Here is a 16805-nt window from a genome sequence, read left to right as displayed (position 1 = left end):
AAACACATTTTCCCAAGGAGCCTTGGTGTCTCAGTGGGGATGTCAGCCAGAGAGGGGTTTCCTCTTGCCTCTGGGCTTGGGCTCCCTGCTGGACGTCGTTTGTCCCTTCAGTCGTTCATTCAGTGACCTCGTGGTGGGTGATGCCGCGACGGTTGAGAACAGGCTGGTGCCCCTCGGCAGGTGGGCCAGGTGAGAGCAGCCAGAAGTAACTGCAGCCCGGGGGGCCCTACAGCCTCACGTTCATCCCTTCCTGTTCCAAGTGGATGTGTTCTTCAGAGGCTCACGGGAGACAGACCCTGTCTCAGGGCTGCCTGGTGTGAAGCCAGAGGTTTCCAGGGATTGCAGGGTCCCTGGTGGGGCTGAACCTGCCCTCCCCAGGGAGTACCCACACACACACTGCCTGAGCCAGAGATGAGCCCCATCACCCAGTTCCTCAGCCGGCAGGCTGGGCCACGGAGTGTGACCACAAGTTCCAAAGTCAGACGGAAGCCCCCTCCCACGACAGGTCAGAAACCCCAGTGGCGCACAGTTGGCCTGAAGTGGTCAGTTCTGGGAACCGGCCTTGGAGAGCTGAGCGCCCCGACGTGCCTGTCGCTCCCACTGGGGGTGAGGTGCAGCTGCCTGGGCCTTCCCCCTTCCCTCACCTCTGTACCGCTTTCACTCAGGCCGAGGTCTCTGCTGGTGGATCTTAGCTGTGGCTGGTCCCACTTCTTAACCATGCTGCTAACCTCAAAGCTCAGAGGGAGAAGGTCTGGGTTCTGGCCCCCCTCTCCCGGAAGCCGCCTTGGTCCCTGTGCAGAGCTGAGAGAGGCATGCCGGGGGGCAGGGACACTCCCTCTGCAGCTAAGCCCCACCTTACCCAGAACCTGCCTTCTATGTGCCGAATTGGACGGGCTTCCCAGGTTCTTGAAAAGTATTCAGGGGTTCCCTACTTAGAAACCGAAATACCTACACACACCCCCTTTTAAAAAGCATTTTATTATGGAAAATAGCAAATATACACAGAAGTTCTGAGTATTGTATAATAAGCCCCTATTTATCCATCATGTGGCTTTACCAGTTACCATCCCATACTTCAGTGTGTGTCTAACACATCAGGACTTTTTGTTTTCAAAACACAGTGACGCTGTCATCACACTTAACAAATCAACAGCAGTTCAGCTTCGAATGCGCCCATCCAGTTGGGAGGCACCGATGCCTGCTGGGTCCCTTTAGTGACATGAGCATTGACTGACCAGCAGATTCGGGTGCTGTCGCCCTCCTCCGCTGGCCTCATTTATGGCTCCACAGCAATGACCAGTGATGACCAGGGGGATGCTTTTAGCTTTGTGATGATCTGTTTCAATCAGTTGCAGTCATGCTTTTTGCTGCCCTACTTGTCTCATGTCTGGCCTGAGAGCAGCCCCGGGTTGGGTCCTGTGTCCTTTGACGCACCCTCTGGTCCGCGCCTTCTTGCTTCCAGCCACCGCGATGGCCCAGGCTCCTCCACTGCATTTCCTGTCTTAGATCCAGCCTAGCCGTTGCTCCAGGGTGCCACCTTCCTTGGTGTGGAAATGGTGTTTAGACACCCCAATCTGGGCACCAGGGGGTGCTTGTTGCTCCTGGGTTTTCTTTACCTCTAGGGCTTTGGATTACACAGAGCTAGGAAATGGACACTTTTTTACCCCCCCAAAATAATAATAATAAGTTATGAGTTCATATAGATATCTCCCAATGAAAATGTAAGATTATAAGGTTTTACTTCTCTGCGCAGCATGTGGGATCTTAGTACCCCGACCAGGGATTGAACCCACACCCCTTGCATTGGAAGTGCAGAGTCTTAACCACTGGACCGCCAGGAAAGTCCCTCTCTGATCTTACTCATTTCTTTTTCCACCTATGCTGAAAATCTTACACCACTAGCATAATTACTTTTTCTCCTATAACATACATATATTTTCAAAATAGAAAATATTATAATAGATCATATAAATTATCAAATATACAAATTTAAATAACAAGTGATAAATTATATAAAGTAATCTTTGATAAAATAATATGACCAGCAAAGATCATTTAAGATTGTGTTGCACTTGCTTTCTCCTTAGGATAAATGCTGCTATGAACACACAGTCACGCCTCCAAGTCACTTGAAGTAACTGTTTTCTCTGTGGCTAGAACATCTACTGATATAGTTAGGTTCCCTACAACTTAAAATGGACATTTCTCTGCCTGAAAACAAATTTTAAATGTTCATTTTGAGCACCTTGTAAACAGTAGATCCTGATAATTATTGTGCTATGAACCTCTCAGACATCGTTCCCTGAGCAAAGGTATCAGTGGGGAAGTTAAGAGAGGTGAAGACACGTGTCCAGATCCCACAGCTATCGAGTGGCAGTGTCAGGGTTGGACCTGTGTCTGTCTGATTTACGTCTGCAAATGTTAACACAGGTGCATTTGCCCTTACAGAATGTGCTCCAGCCCAGAAAAACATTTTTAAAAAGTATTTGTGCCATTAAATCAATTTCGTCAGTTTTCTACTTTGTCAGTTATACCAATTCAGAACTTTTGATACTTCCAACCTAGACTCTTTGGAAGGTCACAGATGCTCCGAGCATACAGTGATAACCATGGAGTCTTTCTGAAGGAAAATATGCTTCCTCACAAATATGTGCATCAAGTTTCAGGGCCATCCAGGCTCCCATGGCCTGTCCTTAAACTTCCTAACAGGTCCATGGACCAGGATTCAAAACTCCCAGTTCAGACATTTGGATTAAGTTTTCTCCACCAAATTACCATAATAGGTAACAACCACACTGCTCCAAGTTTTGTCTGATTTTCCCAGTTTTCTTTTGTGAGAACCAAGGAGTCAGAAGATTGCCTGAGAGAGGAAAGAGCTACAGCCGAGGCCATGCACAGCAAATCCCACACAATCCACAGCAGGGGGACCGAGGTGGCCCAGGCACGCAGGCCAGCCCCTCTTCCAGGTTAGAGTCCCAGGGCTCTTGGGAGATCTGTCAAAGAAAAACCAGACTACACTCCAGTAAAAATGATTAAACACACACACACACACACACACACACACACACACACACACACACACACACAGCTGGACAGTTGTTAAAGCAGTAAGAAGACTTTTTTTTTTGGCCGCGCCGCATGGCTTGTGGGGTCTTAGTTCCCTAACCAAGGATGGAAGCCAGGCCCCCTGCAGTGGAAGCGTGGAGTCTTAACTACTGGACCGCCAGGTAATTCCCCAAAACAGATTTTATTCAGGATTATTGCAATAGGGAAAGAGAGACTTCCATATAGATCTGAGCTCAAGTCCAAATACAGCCTGGGCAAGTGGGGTTTCCTAGCCAAACAAAGGGTGAGAGAGAGTCTGTGGATGGAAACTTACTAAGAGGAAACACCAGGGCTTCCCTGGTGGCGCAGTGGTTGAGAGTCCACCTGCCGATGCAGGGGACACGGGTTCGTGCCCCGGTCCGGGAGGATCCCACGTGCCGCGGAGCGGCCGGGCCCATGAGCCGTGGCCGCTAAGCCTGCGCGTCTGGAGCCTGTGCTCCGCAATGGGAGAGGCCACAGCAGTGAGAGGTCCGCGTACCGCAAAAAAAAAAAAAGAGGAAACACCAGGGGAGAGGGGGCTTCCGGAGAGACTGACCTAACAGGATTCTTGCTGAAGACAGACCAGGGCGGTCAGCGATCATCGGTGAGGGGGACGGCAGAGGATGGGGACCCCAATCAGAGATCAAGGCGGGGCAGATATGGAGGGTGGGGCATTCCGGTTAAAGCAATTTAGCGAGAGTCTTGCTAAAACTGGACGATGCAGAGTTGAAGAAGAGGTCGGGGAGCCTGAGTAGTTTGGTCAAGGAGAGGCTCTCTGTCAGACCTCAGCCAGTGGCCAAAGCTTTCAGCTGAGAGGTTGGTCTCTAACACAGGGTCAAGCAATGAACACAGTGGACAGACCCAGCCAGGAAGCCGGGGCGGATTTTTTTACTGGACAGACAGTGTTAGATTCTCCCAGGCACTTCTGGGCATGCTCGTCCTGTGTCTATCGATCACCTACTCTGTGCAGGACCACGTGAGGCCCTCGCTATTAAATGAAGAGGCAGCCACCCCCATTAGTGAGCTGCAGGCCCCCTTCCCTCTCCTGCCCCCTTCCTTTCCTCCTCGGCTACTATAAATAACACTGCACGGAACGTCCTGGCATGTTCCCCTCCCCCCTATTTAGAATTAGCTCCTTTAGAACAGATTCTTAGAACTGCAGGAGCAGGGCAAAGGTGTGAGTCGACAAGTGCCTTTCCTTGTCACTGGCAGCACCCCTCAACACCTTTGCACCCCGGCCCCACACTCGCCAGCCCAGCCTGCATGGCCTCTTCTTCCCAGTGTCCTGACTCCCTCCCACCTGCAGCCGCCCACCCCTCCCCACCTTTCTCCAGCCTCTCTCCATTCACTCTGCGTCACAAAAAATCTGGGCACAGGAAATGGTAGGCGGACAGGCAGACAGACAGATGGACAGCTGTGTATTTGCAGGTTCCCTGTGGCCAGAAAGCCCGGCCCTTCCTTTTCCCCGGGAAGCCCTCAAGGCTGGGCTGGATCTCTCGTCCTGCCCTCCCAGGACTGTGCTGCTGACAGCGAGAAGCCCCCACACTTGGAGGGCGGGACCACCTCATGATGCTCAGGTCCCCACCCCACCTCGAACCGCACAGCCAGCCGCTGCCCAGTAGCCCGTGGCCCTTTCTATCCCAGAAATCACGCACCCAGTCGCCTATCAGCGCCCACTGCTGAGCTGCAGGCACGGCAGGGGGACGCAGCATGCCCATTTCCCCAGGAGCGAAAGCAAGCCCTTGTCGAGGCGCCAGAATGCAGCGCACTTAGCACCCAGCCAAGCCCCAGCCCTCCCCACACCCCCTGCACCCGTGCCATCTGCCTCTGTTCCCAGGTAGGCAGTAACCTGCACAGGTGCACTGTGGGGACCAGGTCACAGGGCAGCAGCTGACCCTGGGAAAGATGGACTGTCCCCACGTGTGTGTGTGTGTGTGTGTGTGTGTTTGCGTATATATGCGTGTTTGCACGTGACCTTGGCCCAGCCCAACCCCGGCTGGAAACAGCAGGTGCCTCCTGACCCCAGCTACACCACCTGGCGTTCGGCCAGCCTGGAGGAAAGGGTAACGGTAGGAGGCGGGGGAAAGGGTCCCCCTCAGGCAGCTCTGGGCTGGCTCCAGGCCCATAAATACCGCAGGCCCAGAGCGAGGGCCACAGAGAGGCAGCCACACACCATGGGGCGCTGGGAGCCGGTGGTCTTGGGCCTCGCCTGCTGGCTGGCTGTAGCGAGTGCGGCGAAGGTAGGCGAGAGCCCAGCAGAGGGGTCGGGCCAGGGGACGGGGTCCCTCTCTCCTCTGCTGAGCCAGACATGGAAACTGGGGACAGGGCCCAGCCGAGGGAAGACAGGCAGAGTCACTGGCAGAAAGAGCCAGACTGAGAAAGAGAACCCGACATCAGCCTTTCCCGGGCGCTTACTCTGCACGTCGTGTTTTGCCCTTCGCAGGATGACTCAGGCTGCCACATAAAATACTGGGTGCCCAATTCAACGTGAATTTCACATAAACCACGAGTCATTTTTGGTGTATGTCCCACCCAATATTTGGGACATACACTAAAAAAATCATTATTTATCTGAAATTCAAGTGTAACTGGGCAGCCTGAACTTTTATTTGCTGAGTCGGCAACCTGACCCACAATACCCCTCTGGCTCCTTCCCCCCTCTAGAGATGTCAACGTTGTCCCTCTTTTCCGGAAGGGGAGACAGGGGCCCAGAGCAGACAAGGGGTTTGCCCAACATCACACAGCCACAGGGGCTGAGCAGGAGCCTGGAACCTGGGCTAGTCCAACCCTGGAGTCTGGCTTGAAGTGTAACCTCCATCTCCCGGTCCCCCACCCGCCTGCTTGCTACAGCTTCCCTCCCCAGTGAGAGTCAGGAGGCCCAGCCAACCCTCCTGGGGCGGCCATACCGTCTGAGCTCCCTCACTGCCCTCCTGCAGCGTGAGGGACACAGGGCGGGGAAACACTTCCAGGGCGGAGCGAACAGCCACGCGCAGAGCGCACCACGCGGGTCCCGCCACCCTTCAAGCTGCTCTCTCAGGCCCTGCTCTTTCCACCCTCTGCCGTCCCGAGGTTCGAACCCCTGCTGCCTCGTTCTGGGCGCCGTCTGCCCCCGAGAGAAGGTCGCTCTCCTTCAGGGGGAGCTCTTTTCTAGGTGCTGAGGGGGCCCTGGTTCCCTCCGTGTTGCTCCAGAGCCAGCGACGCCCCTCCCCACCGGCCTGATGGATGGCCAGGGTCCCCATGCCCTGCCCCGCCCCAGGGCCCTCAGGCTGATCTCAGTCACACAGAGCCACTTCTGAGCTGCTCCCCGCCAGGCGCTGACCTGGCCCGTGCCCTCTCCCAGCAGCCAGGGAGGCTGATCAGGAAAAATGCCTCGAGGCTGGGGGTGTGTGAGGCTCCTCCGAGACAGGAAGCCGGGAGAGAGAGAGACAGGGGCCAGCCTGGGCTTGCCGCCTGGGCCCAACCCCCAGGCACCCGGCAGGTGTTGCTTCCAGCCCCTTCCTCTCCAGTTCCAGCCCGCCTGACCCCCACCCAGCAAGGCAGGGGGCCCCTCTCAGCATAGACTTCAGAGGGCAGCTGGGATCCCGCCAGGCCTGGGACGTGGGGCTGCCCTGCCCCTGCCCACCTGGAACCGAGCGCAGCTGAGAGCCAGGAAGCGTGGACCTGTGCTCACCCTGGGCCACGGGGTGAAGCGCTGGGAGGGGAGAAGGGCCGGCCCTGAGTTCAGACAGTTTCCCAGCGGTGACTTCAAACAGGAAAGCCTCAGTGTTCCCTCCAGGAACAATGGGTAGCTGGGCACCAGCCCCCGGGATGCTGGTGAGGACTGGACGCATTGGTCCGCGGGGGGCCGGCTCCGCACAAGGGCTGGATATGCAGCAGCGGTGCCGGCGGCCTTGGGGGGCAGGGTTCTTTCCCGGCTTGGAGCACAGGGGCTGTGAGGACTTGAGGGGACACCGTTGGGGGAGATGAGCGGAGGAGAAAGACGGGCCCACCGCTCAGGGAGCGCACGGCTGGGCGTGAAACATTCAGTGTCCACGGTGCACCTGTCACTGCTGGCAGCTGGACAAGCAAACGGGCCACGAGGGAGATACTGTCGTCACCCATCTTACAGGAGGGGAAACTGAGGCTCAAGGGCACAGGCGGCCACAGCAAGAATCCAAACCTCCACCCCACCTGTCCCGGCCTTCTTGGAAGGCTTTCCTGAGGACACACTGCTTGAACCAGGCTCCTCTGAGATTCAGGGAGCAGGACACCCAGGGGGCGCGTGGGGAGTGAGTCCCCTCCTCAAGCAATGGTGGCAGGTGGCAGGGGCCTCGGTCTCAGGTGCAGATGGGCCCCTCCTTGAAGCTGTCTCTGGGGAGCCTCTGGGCACCCGGGGCCTGTGGGTGGGCTCCCTACCCCCAGGGGCTGACCAGCCCAAGCCCCCCTGATCTCCCGCCTCCCATCCCAGCTGGGTGCCGTGTACACGGAGGGCGGCTTCGTGGAAGGAGTCAACAAGAAGCTGGGCCTCTTTGGCAACTATGTCGACATCTTCAAGGGCATCCCCTATGCCGCCGCCCCCAAGCCCCTGGAGAACCCACAGCGACACCCCGGCTGGCAAGGTGGGAGTGGGTGAGGGTGGGGCAGGCCCTGTGGCTGGTGGGCCCGTCCTCACCCCAACCCCTCCGGCCGTCCCCAGGAACCCTGAAGGCCAAGGACTTCAAGAAGCGATGCCTGCAGGCCACCATCACCCAGGACAGCACCTACGGGAAAGAGGACTGCCTCTACCTCAACATCTGGGTCCCCCAGGGCAGGAAGGAAGGTCTGCTCTCCCCACACACCCTCCAGCTCCCCTCGCCCTGCAGGAAGCCCCCAAGTAGCCAGAGGCCCGGTCCCTGCCCCTGGGTTGTGTCTGGGGGCTTCAGAGCTGAACTTCCCTGACATCAGCACAGAGCGGGGAGGGGGCTCATCTGGGATCCCCGGGCCTGCTCCCCCCCCCTCAGTCTCCCGGAACCTGCCCGTCATGGTCTGGATCTACGGAGGTGGCTTCCTCATGGGGTCCAGCCAAGGGGCCAACTTTCTCAGCAACTACCTGTACGACGGGGAGGAGATCGCCACTCGGGGCAACGTCATCGTGGTCAGTTTCAACTACCGCGTCGGCCCCCTGGGTTTCCTCAGCACCGGAGACTCCAACCTGCCAGGTCTGCCGGGCATCGGGCGCACTGGGTGTGGGAGTGAGCGTGCCCAGCCCCCAAGCTCTGAGCCCAGCGGGGACGCCCCTCAGCAACCCTTGTTCTGAAACAACTCCCGACGTCCCCCTAGAAAGGCCCAGAATCCTATCTGCAGAGTGAGGGAGCTGGAGCTGGACCGTGAGACACAGCTGTAGCCAAAGAGAAGAGGTTGCCAGCCAGACCCAGAGAGCGCCGCGGGGAGGGGCAGGGAGGCAAGTGAAAGAGACAGGGGCTGGGACACCGAGGCAGTGACTCGGGACGCGGAAGCCCCAGGACAGACGAGAGGGAGTGTGGCCCAGCGGGAGACAGCTGAGCGGCCCTGGCCCTCCGCGCCCCTTCCCGAGCCTGGGACCCGCTCCCACAGCTCCCAGCCCGCCAGCCTCCTGGGGACGCTGCAGGACGTAACATCCTGGGGCTCCAGAGGGTCTCCGCACAGTCAGGGACGTGCTCATCCCACCCACACGGACAGCGCACCTTGTGTGGGCCAGGCCCCTAGCACCCCGGTCTGGGCCGAGGGTCCCCGCTGAAGGCCCTTGCCCTGTCCCCAGGTAACTATGGCCTTCGGGACCAGCACATGGCCATCGCTTGGGTGAAGAGGAACATTGCAGCCTTTGGGGGAGACCCTGACAACATCACCATCTTTGGGGAATCAGCCGGAGGGGCCAGCGTCTCTCTGCAGGTCTGGGGACCCCTAAGGTGTGGGAGGGGGTGATGCAGATAGGGAGTAGGGGGGCTGGAGCTGACGTGTGGTGTGTCCTTGGCCGAGCCCTGGAGACGGGGGTCGGGGGCGGGCGAGGTTGGTGACAGGACCTCTGTGTATTGCAGACCCTCTCTCCCTACAACAAGGGCCTCATCAAGAGAGCCATCAGCCAGAGTGGTGTGGCACTGTGCCCCTGGGCCATCCAGAAGAACCCCCTCTTCTGGGCCAAAAAGGTAAAAGGAGGAGCTGTGGGGGGGGGGAGGAGCCTTCCTCCTTTCCACTCTCTGTCCTGGACCCCGTGTTCTCTGCCCTGAGCACCGCCTCTCCCCAACCCCCAGATCGCAGAGAAGGTGGGCTGTCCCTTGAACGATACTGGCAGGATGGCCAGGTGTCTGAAGGTCACTGACCCCCGTGCCCTGACATTGGCCTATAAGCTGCCCCTGGCAGGCATGGAGTGTGAGTAGGGGCTGCTGGGCGGGGGACACGGGGGCTCCACATTGGGCGCCAGGTCTGATCCTGGCTCTGTCGCCAGCTCGCTGGCGTCCCCAGGCAGCCTGCTGCCACCACTGCCCTTGCAGGCCTCAGTGGCCTCGGCCGTAAGGGGAGGAGGGGCCGTTCTTTCCTCTTGTCTTCGGTGGGTCACGACCCCTTCGAGAAGCTGAAGAATGTTTGGTCTCCATTCCCCCAACAACGCACACATGTGCAGTCATCTGTACACAATTTTTGGCAGACTCGTGGACCCCAGACCAAGAGCCTCTGTACTAGACGAACATTCATTCTTTCCTCCACTCATTCGTTCAACAACATTTCCTGAACACCCGCTGTAGCATTTGGCCCTTCCAGCTCTGCTACTCTGTACCCCAGGAAGGTCAGGGCGACCCCAGCAGCAAAATCCTATGAGTGTCAGTCTCATCAGCCCAGTAGGTGAGAATTCTCTCTTGCTCCTTCTTCTAAGGCAAAGCATGATGGGACCCCATCGTTTGTATTTTGCCTAATGTGAATTAAACCGTAAGTGCTAGGCAAAATGAAACCAAAGCAAACGTGGCCCCAAATGCAAACCAACTTCACGTCTGAGGGTTCCGCACCTGGGGAGTCAACCAACTGAAGATGGAAAACGTTAAAAAAAAATTCCAGGAAGTTCCCAAAAGCAAAACTTGAGTTTGCCTCCCGCTGGCAACTATTCACATAACGTGTGCACGGCATTTACAACTATTTACATAGCATTTGCATTGTATTAAGTATTATAAGTAATCTAGAAATGATTTAAAGTACGCAGGTAAACGTGGGTAGGTTATATGCAAACACTGCACCATTTTATATAAGAGACTTGAGCACCTGGATTTTGGTGTCCTGGTAGCAATACCCATGGATTTGCAGAAATGCGACTCTATTTCCTTTTGAGCTGCACTGGAGGGAAAACGGGCCAGGCCTAATGAAGGCAGGACAACCCTCTGCCCTAAGCCAGCCATACGGTCCTTTCCGGGTCAGTTCAGGGGTCTCGCGCCATTTCCGGCTAACACACTGGAACCCAGCGCGGAGAGGGGGCACTCTTTCTCCATCGGTCCCCTCCATGATTTCGAGGTCTTCCTCCCCCCTGATTTAGGCCCAGCAAGAAAAGAGGGACAGGCAAGGGACATCAGCTGCAGCGAGAGGACAGTCTTGGTCCCTGGACCAGTGGTTCTCAACCTGGGCGATTTTGTGCCCGGGGAACACGTGGCAGTCTGGAGACACTTTTGGTGGTCGCAGCTGGGGAGAGGGTGTTACCTGGTGTCCAGTGGGTCAAGGCCAGGAAGGCTGCTGAACACCCTGCACTGTGCAGGGCGGCCCCTACGACAGAACGATCGGGCCCGAATGTCAGTCGCGAGGAGCCCTGGTCTCCATCAAAGGAGGCAGATCTCCACCGCGGCCTCAGGATGGAGTCAGCTCCTGTCCCGGAGGTTGAGGGGCAGGGCAGGTGGGTACCGGAAGGTGTGAAAACCTGCTGCTCTCCCCCGCTCCCCCCCAGACCCCCTGGTAAACTACCTGGGCTTCCTCCCTGTCGTCGACGGAGACTTCCTCCCCAGTGACCCCATCAACCTGTACGCCAACGCTGCGGACATTGACTACATAGCAGGCACCAACGACATGGACGCCCACGTCTTCGCCAGCGTGGAGATGCCGGCCATCAACAAGGACAAACGGGCCATCACAGAGTAAGGGGGGTGGTGGCACAGGGACGGTGCCCCGGGGCAGCTGGGGGAGGCATCGACAGAATGAGGAAGGGAGCACCGTGGCAGGGATGGGGGGGGGTCGCCCGTGGCCTTCTGTGGCATAGAGGTGCAGATATCCTCCTGTGGGCATGGGGTGGAGGATCCAGTGTCAGCCTGGACTCTGCAGGGAGGACTTCTACAAGCTGGTCAGCGGGTTCACCATCACCAAGGGGCCCAGGGGTGCCAACGCCACCTTTGACTTCTACACCAAGTCCTGGGCCCGAGACTCGTCCCAGGAGAACAAGAAGAAGACCGTGGTGCACTTGGAGACCGACATCCTCTTCCTGATGCCCACGGAGATTGCCGTGGCCCAGCACAAGACCAACGCCAAGTGAGGAGGGGGGCGCGGGGCTGGTCCATCTGGGATCACGCACCTTGCCAGCGAGGTCTGGCAGGTGGGTGGCTCCCAGGTGTCCGAGAGGCCTGGGAAGGGCATGCTCAGTCCCCGCCTGTGCCTGCACCATCTACCAGGCCTGACGGGGCTTGAGAGGACCCCTCTTCCCCTCCCAGCCTTGAGGGCTTTACAAAACCCTCCTGTGAGCCTCTGCCCAGTGCAGCCCTGCACGCTCTCCCACACCCCATAGCTCTCCCCATCGGAAAGTCCTTGAGTCTGCCTTCCATCCCTCACGCTGTGTAGAAGGAGGGCAACACTGGGTGATGTTCTCTGCTGTGGGTTTCGAATTTGCCAACTTTCAAAATAAGCCTGTGGCCACATTAAAAACCTCCACATAATAATAGCCGGTGAAAATAAAAAACAAGTTAGGAATGCTTAAAAAGCAGAAAGATAAAATTACACCTAGAAGTCTGGGATGAAAGCTTTGCAATAAATTTAGCTCTGAGGTTCCTATCAGTCAAAGCAAAAAGGGAAACATCTGAGGGCATATACTACCTTGTCCAATCAAATCAAGAATACAAATTCACTTGCAGAGAAAAAGAATCTGTTTTTTTTTTTTTGGCTGTGCCGTGCAGCACGCGGGATCTTAGTTCCCTGACCAGGGACTGAACCCGTGCTCCCTGCAGTGGAAGCGTGGAGTCTTAATCACTGGATCGCCACGGAAGTCACAAAAACAATCTTTCTTGATACTGAATTATGAAAGGAAGACGCCTCCCTATGTTTGGTGGAGGCGAAGGATAAATACAATTGAAATTGTAGAACCCATGAAGTTATACATTTGGCCACAGCTCTCCTTCCCCCAGATGTAATGATCCAGATCCTTCCTGAGCCTTTTTTAAAAAAATACTTTATATTTATTTATCTATCTATTTATTTATTTTGTCCATACCACGTGGCTTGCGGGATCTTAGTCCCCCGATCAGGGATTGAACCCGAGCCCTCGGCAGTGTAAGCGCTGCGTCGTAAGCACTGCACCACCAGGGAATACCCCTTCTGAGTCTTGTGGGAATTCCCCAGACCCCTCCCTGCTCTCCCCATGGCCTTCCCCTGGGGCCCCATCTCCGGGGCGGGCGGCCCCAGGTGAACACCCTGCCAACGTGGGTGGTCTCCACTGCCCTCCTCAGGAGCGCCAAGACCTACAGCTACCTATTCTCCCAACCGTCTCGGATGCCCACCTACCCCCGCTGGATGGGGGCTGATCATGCAGACGACCTCCAGTACGTCTTCGGGAAGCCCTTTGCCACCCCGCTGGGCTACCGGCCCCAAGACAGGACCGTCTCCAAGGCCATGATCGCCTACTGGACCAACTTTGCCAGAACTGGGTAAGGCAGTGGTGAGGGTGGCCTCCTGCCACCTTGCCCTGCAGGGCTGGGGTCCAGTCCCTGTTCCCTCACTTACACTTAACCTCCCTGAGCCTCGGTACCCCCGTCTGTGTAAGGCTCAGAGCTCCTGGCTGGGCCTCAGGATGCGCACGTGCCCAGCCAGTGCCCAGGAGACAGGGAAGTGCTTACGGGGCAAAGGGTGGAGAACTGCCCAGGAGAGCCGGGGCAGAGCCGGGCCAGGGACCTGGGTCTCCAGCCTGCCGTGAGCCCCTGGGCCCCAGCCAGCTACCCAGCCTTTTTTCTCACTCTGCAGGGACCCTAACATGGGCCACTCGCCTGTGCCCACGCACTGGGATCCCTACACCCTGGAAAGTGGCAACTACCTGGAAATCAACAAGAAGATGGATGGCAGCTCCATGAAGCAGCACCTAAGGGCCGATTACCTGCAGTACTGGACCGTGACCTACCAGGCCCTGCCCACGGTGACCGGCGAGGGGGCCACCCCCGCGCCCACCGCGGGCCACTCTGAGGCCACCCCCGCGGGCGACTCTGAGGCCACCCCCGCGCCCACCACCACGGGCGACTCTGAGGCCACCCCCGCGCCCACCGCGGGTGACTCTGAGGCCACCCCTGCGCCCACCGTGGGCGACTCTGAGGCCACCCCCGCGCCCACCGCGGGCAACTCTGAGGTGGCTCAGATGCCCATTGTCATGGGCTTCTAATGTCCTTGGCCTCCAGAGGCCACAGGGTGTGACCCCATGGCCCACCTTCCCTCCCAAGCTCTTCCTAAATAAAGCTTCATCCCTCTCTGTCTGGCATCTCTTTTTGCTCCCAAGACCCAGCTGGAGGAAGGGGGGCCCTCAGCTCTCATAACAGCACCAGGAGCCCGGCCCAAGCATTTCACCCTGATCTGTCAGCCCTCAAGCTCCAGGAAGCCGACAGGACCATCCTCATTTTGGAGAGGAGGAAACAGGTTCAAAGAAGTGAAGCGTCAGGGCCAGGACTGGGGTTCTGGCGTGGATCCCTCCACACAAGGCTGCTGGCTCCGAGGGGCGGGGCTCTGCAGGCGGTGGCCGCCTCTGGACCAGTGGAGCCCAGCCACGGCCAGGTCCTGTGGGGTGCGGGGAGGGGCCTCTGTGTTCTAACTACAGTCTGCCTCCAGCGGGATGCGAGTCAGTGAGAGGGTAAAGCATTGCACTGGAAGGATCAGAAGCAAAGGGTGCAAGAGAACTGGGCGTTGGGCAGTGCCCGATGTCTCTGGCAGAGTCGGCGGGGGGGAGGCAGAGGTCAGAGTCGGGGTCATCTCCACCTCTGGGAGTCTAGCCCAGGCACATGCCCAAGGTCATCAGAGCAAGATTCAAACCCAGAGACTCCACAGCCAGTGCTTGCAACAATGTTGGGGCTTCCTCTCCCCGCTCCCCTCCATTCTTCAGTCACTGTGGGGTGGGGGTGAGGGATCAGAGATTCCGGAGTCCTGAGCAGCTCAGCCTGGGGGTGGGGGGTGGGGGCAGTGGGTGCAGTAGCACCGGGGGTCAGCCGGCCACCCTCCCTCTCCAGCAACAGATGGAAGGCTGAGCCCGGGCAGCGAGTCCTGCAGCCCCACGCAGCAGAGCTGAACAGGGGGCAAACCTGGCCCCCCGAGGAGCAGGGGTCACCCCAGGCTGGCCTGTGACCACCTTGGCGGCTCTGGGCTTCCCGGCCTGGTCGGGTGTAAAAGACGGAAGGAGACAGCCCCTCGCTGCGGTGTGGGCTCTCCCGGTCACTAGCCCTGCTCTCGGCCGATGGAGCCCAAGGATGCAATGTATCCCTGCTCTGCACGCACGTGACTTCTGTAAGTGTTTCTACCTGCTGGGTCTGCTCTCAGGAGCCTCCTCTGGGCCTGGACAGTGCTGCAACGCGGTACTTCTCTCCCTTGCTGGGGGAGAGAACAGTTGTGCCCATCATTCAGGAAATCACGTCCCTGGATGGCTGGGCCAGGCCACATCACAATGGCCGGCATCCAGGTGTGTGCTCAGTCCCTAGGCTGCACGGGCCTCCCTGGCAGGGGCGAGCCCTGCTGTGTGTCTGGGTGACGCCCGCAGCCGTCGGGACAACTTGGGGAGACGCCTCGTAATTCGTCTGGCTCTTGCCTTTCCAGGCTTTATCCAGGGGATGAAGCTGAAAATATCAAGGTGCGGGCCAGAGGCCTGTCCAGAGTCCTGGAGGCTCCCTGATGGGCCAAGTGGTAACCCTTTAACTCCTCTCATGATGAAGCCCCGGGGGAACGCGCAGGTGAGCTCAGGTCAGAGTCTGTTTACCACCCTGACGAGACGTGGTGCTTCAGTATGTCGTTGGCAAGGCTGTGCCCAAGCGTGTCTGTGGGTTGGCAGTCTTGGGGGCATCCCCCCTCCCCGCCCCCATGCCTCATCTTTCAACCTTCCCCGCGGGAAAGGTTCAAACAACCCCCCGCCCCGTGACATAACCACAACACAGACTTGGACAAAAAAACGCAGCCATTCTGGGGGACTCTGCAAGCTCTAAGGGCTCCGGCCCAGCTAGCCTTTAGGACATAGTACCAACACAACTGCCTTTGTAAACTGGTGATTGTGTAAGACGGTGGACCTCGGAACCACACGGCCTCTGACTTTATCTTGGCTAGAGAGGGACAATGCAGGGGTCCTTCACTGGCAGGAATCAGTCTCCTTACCCTGGCAAACCAGCACTCACCCGGGATTCATCAGACGCCAGCCCGGATGAGTGGCCACCACATGCCAGACAGAGAGAGGCAGGACGCCTTCTAGCGAGTTTCTGGGTGAAATCAATTGTGTGAAGAGTTGCAGAAAATCCTAGAGTTGCTGGAAATTCTAGTTCACAAGAGCAGAAATGCTTAAGGAACGAGGCCCAGCTGCAGCCTTAAAAGCTGCATCACAAACACTTCTCCCGGACGTGAAACCAGCAGGAAAAGGAATTCTGATGTCAGAGGCAAGGATTCCAGGAGATCAAGGGTCGATCACAGGGCCCTGGAGGATGCAGAGTCCCCTGCTGTCCATAGGCCACTGGCTAATAATGACCCCCTGGCCCGTTCCTTCCCACATTGCACTTTTTGATCTGTTGACAATTTCTCCCCAGTTACTGCTGATGAAATTCCAGAGTTTGACCTTGAAATCTACAAGTGGTAGACTGGTGGTCAAGACACTCTAACAGGACAAGGAGAAAATGCTCCCTCTTCCTGGAAAGCTGTAGAAATCAGCTTGTATATGTCAATCCCAGTCTACTATATATAATACAGATAACTAATAAGAACCTACTGTATAGCATTCTGAACTCTACTCAGTACTCTGTAATAACCTATATGGGAAAAGAATCTAAAAAAGAGTGGATATATGTATAATTGATTCACTTTGCTGTGCAGCAGAAACGAACACAACATTGTAAATCAACTATACTCCAATAAAAATTAATTTTAAAAAAATATTTTGCCAATAAGAAAAAAAAGAAAAGCAGCTTAGGAGGAAGTTATTTTTTTAAAAACTGGGATAAAAATATATATAACATAAAAATGTTAATTTTATAAACAAACATTTATTTAAATATTAAATTATTAAATAGATTATTTATTTATTTAAAGATTTATTATTTATTTATTTATTTGGCTGTGTCCGGTCTTCATTGCGGCTCTCGGGCTTCTCTCTAGTGCGCAGGCTCCAGAGCGCGCGGGCTTAGTAGTTGCGGCACGCAGGCTCTCTAGTTGTGGCCCACAGGTTTAGTTGCCCTGCAGCATGTGGGGATCTTAGTTCCCCGGCCAGGGATCGAACCCACGTCCCCTGCATTGGAAGGCAGATTCTTAACCACTGGACCACCAGGGAAGTC

General features: G+C 56.8%; 1 protein-coding gene across 1 annotated transcript; it reads left to right on the top strand.

Moving 5' to 3' along the window:
* Positions 1 to 5258: 5258 nt before the first annotated feature.
* On the top strand, positions 5259 to 13678 carry CEL (carboxyl ester lipase; the record flags this gene model as incomplete). The annotated part of the gene is made up of 11 exons (XM_082657583.1): positions 5259 to 5324; positions 7532 to 7682; positions 7760 to 7882; positions 8064 to 8261; positions 8840 to 8970; positions 9117 to 9224; positions 9330 to 9447; positions 10997 to 11183; positions 11368 to 11571; positions 12759 to 12956; positions 13270 to 13678. The coding sequence occupies 11 exons, from the start codon at positions 5259 to 5261 to the stop codon at positions 13676 to 13678; spliced, it is 1893 nt and encodes a 630-aa protein (XP_082513709.1).
* Positions 13679 to 16805: the final 3127 nt, after the last annotated feature.

This window comes from Grampus griseus (genome assembly GCF_964374135.1).
Source record: "Grampus griseus genome assembly, chromosome: 6".
Taxonomy (NCBI): domain Eukaryota; kingdom Metazoa; phylum Chordata; class Mammalia; order Artiodactyla; family Delphinidae; genus Grampus; species Grampus griseus.
The sequence above is the reverse complement of the archived record's forward strand: the minus strand, read 5'-3'. Positions and strand labels throughout refer to the sequence as shown.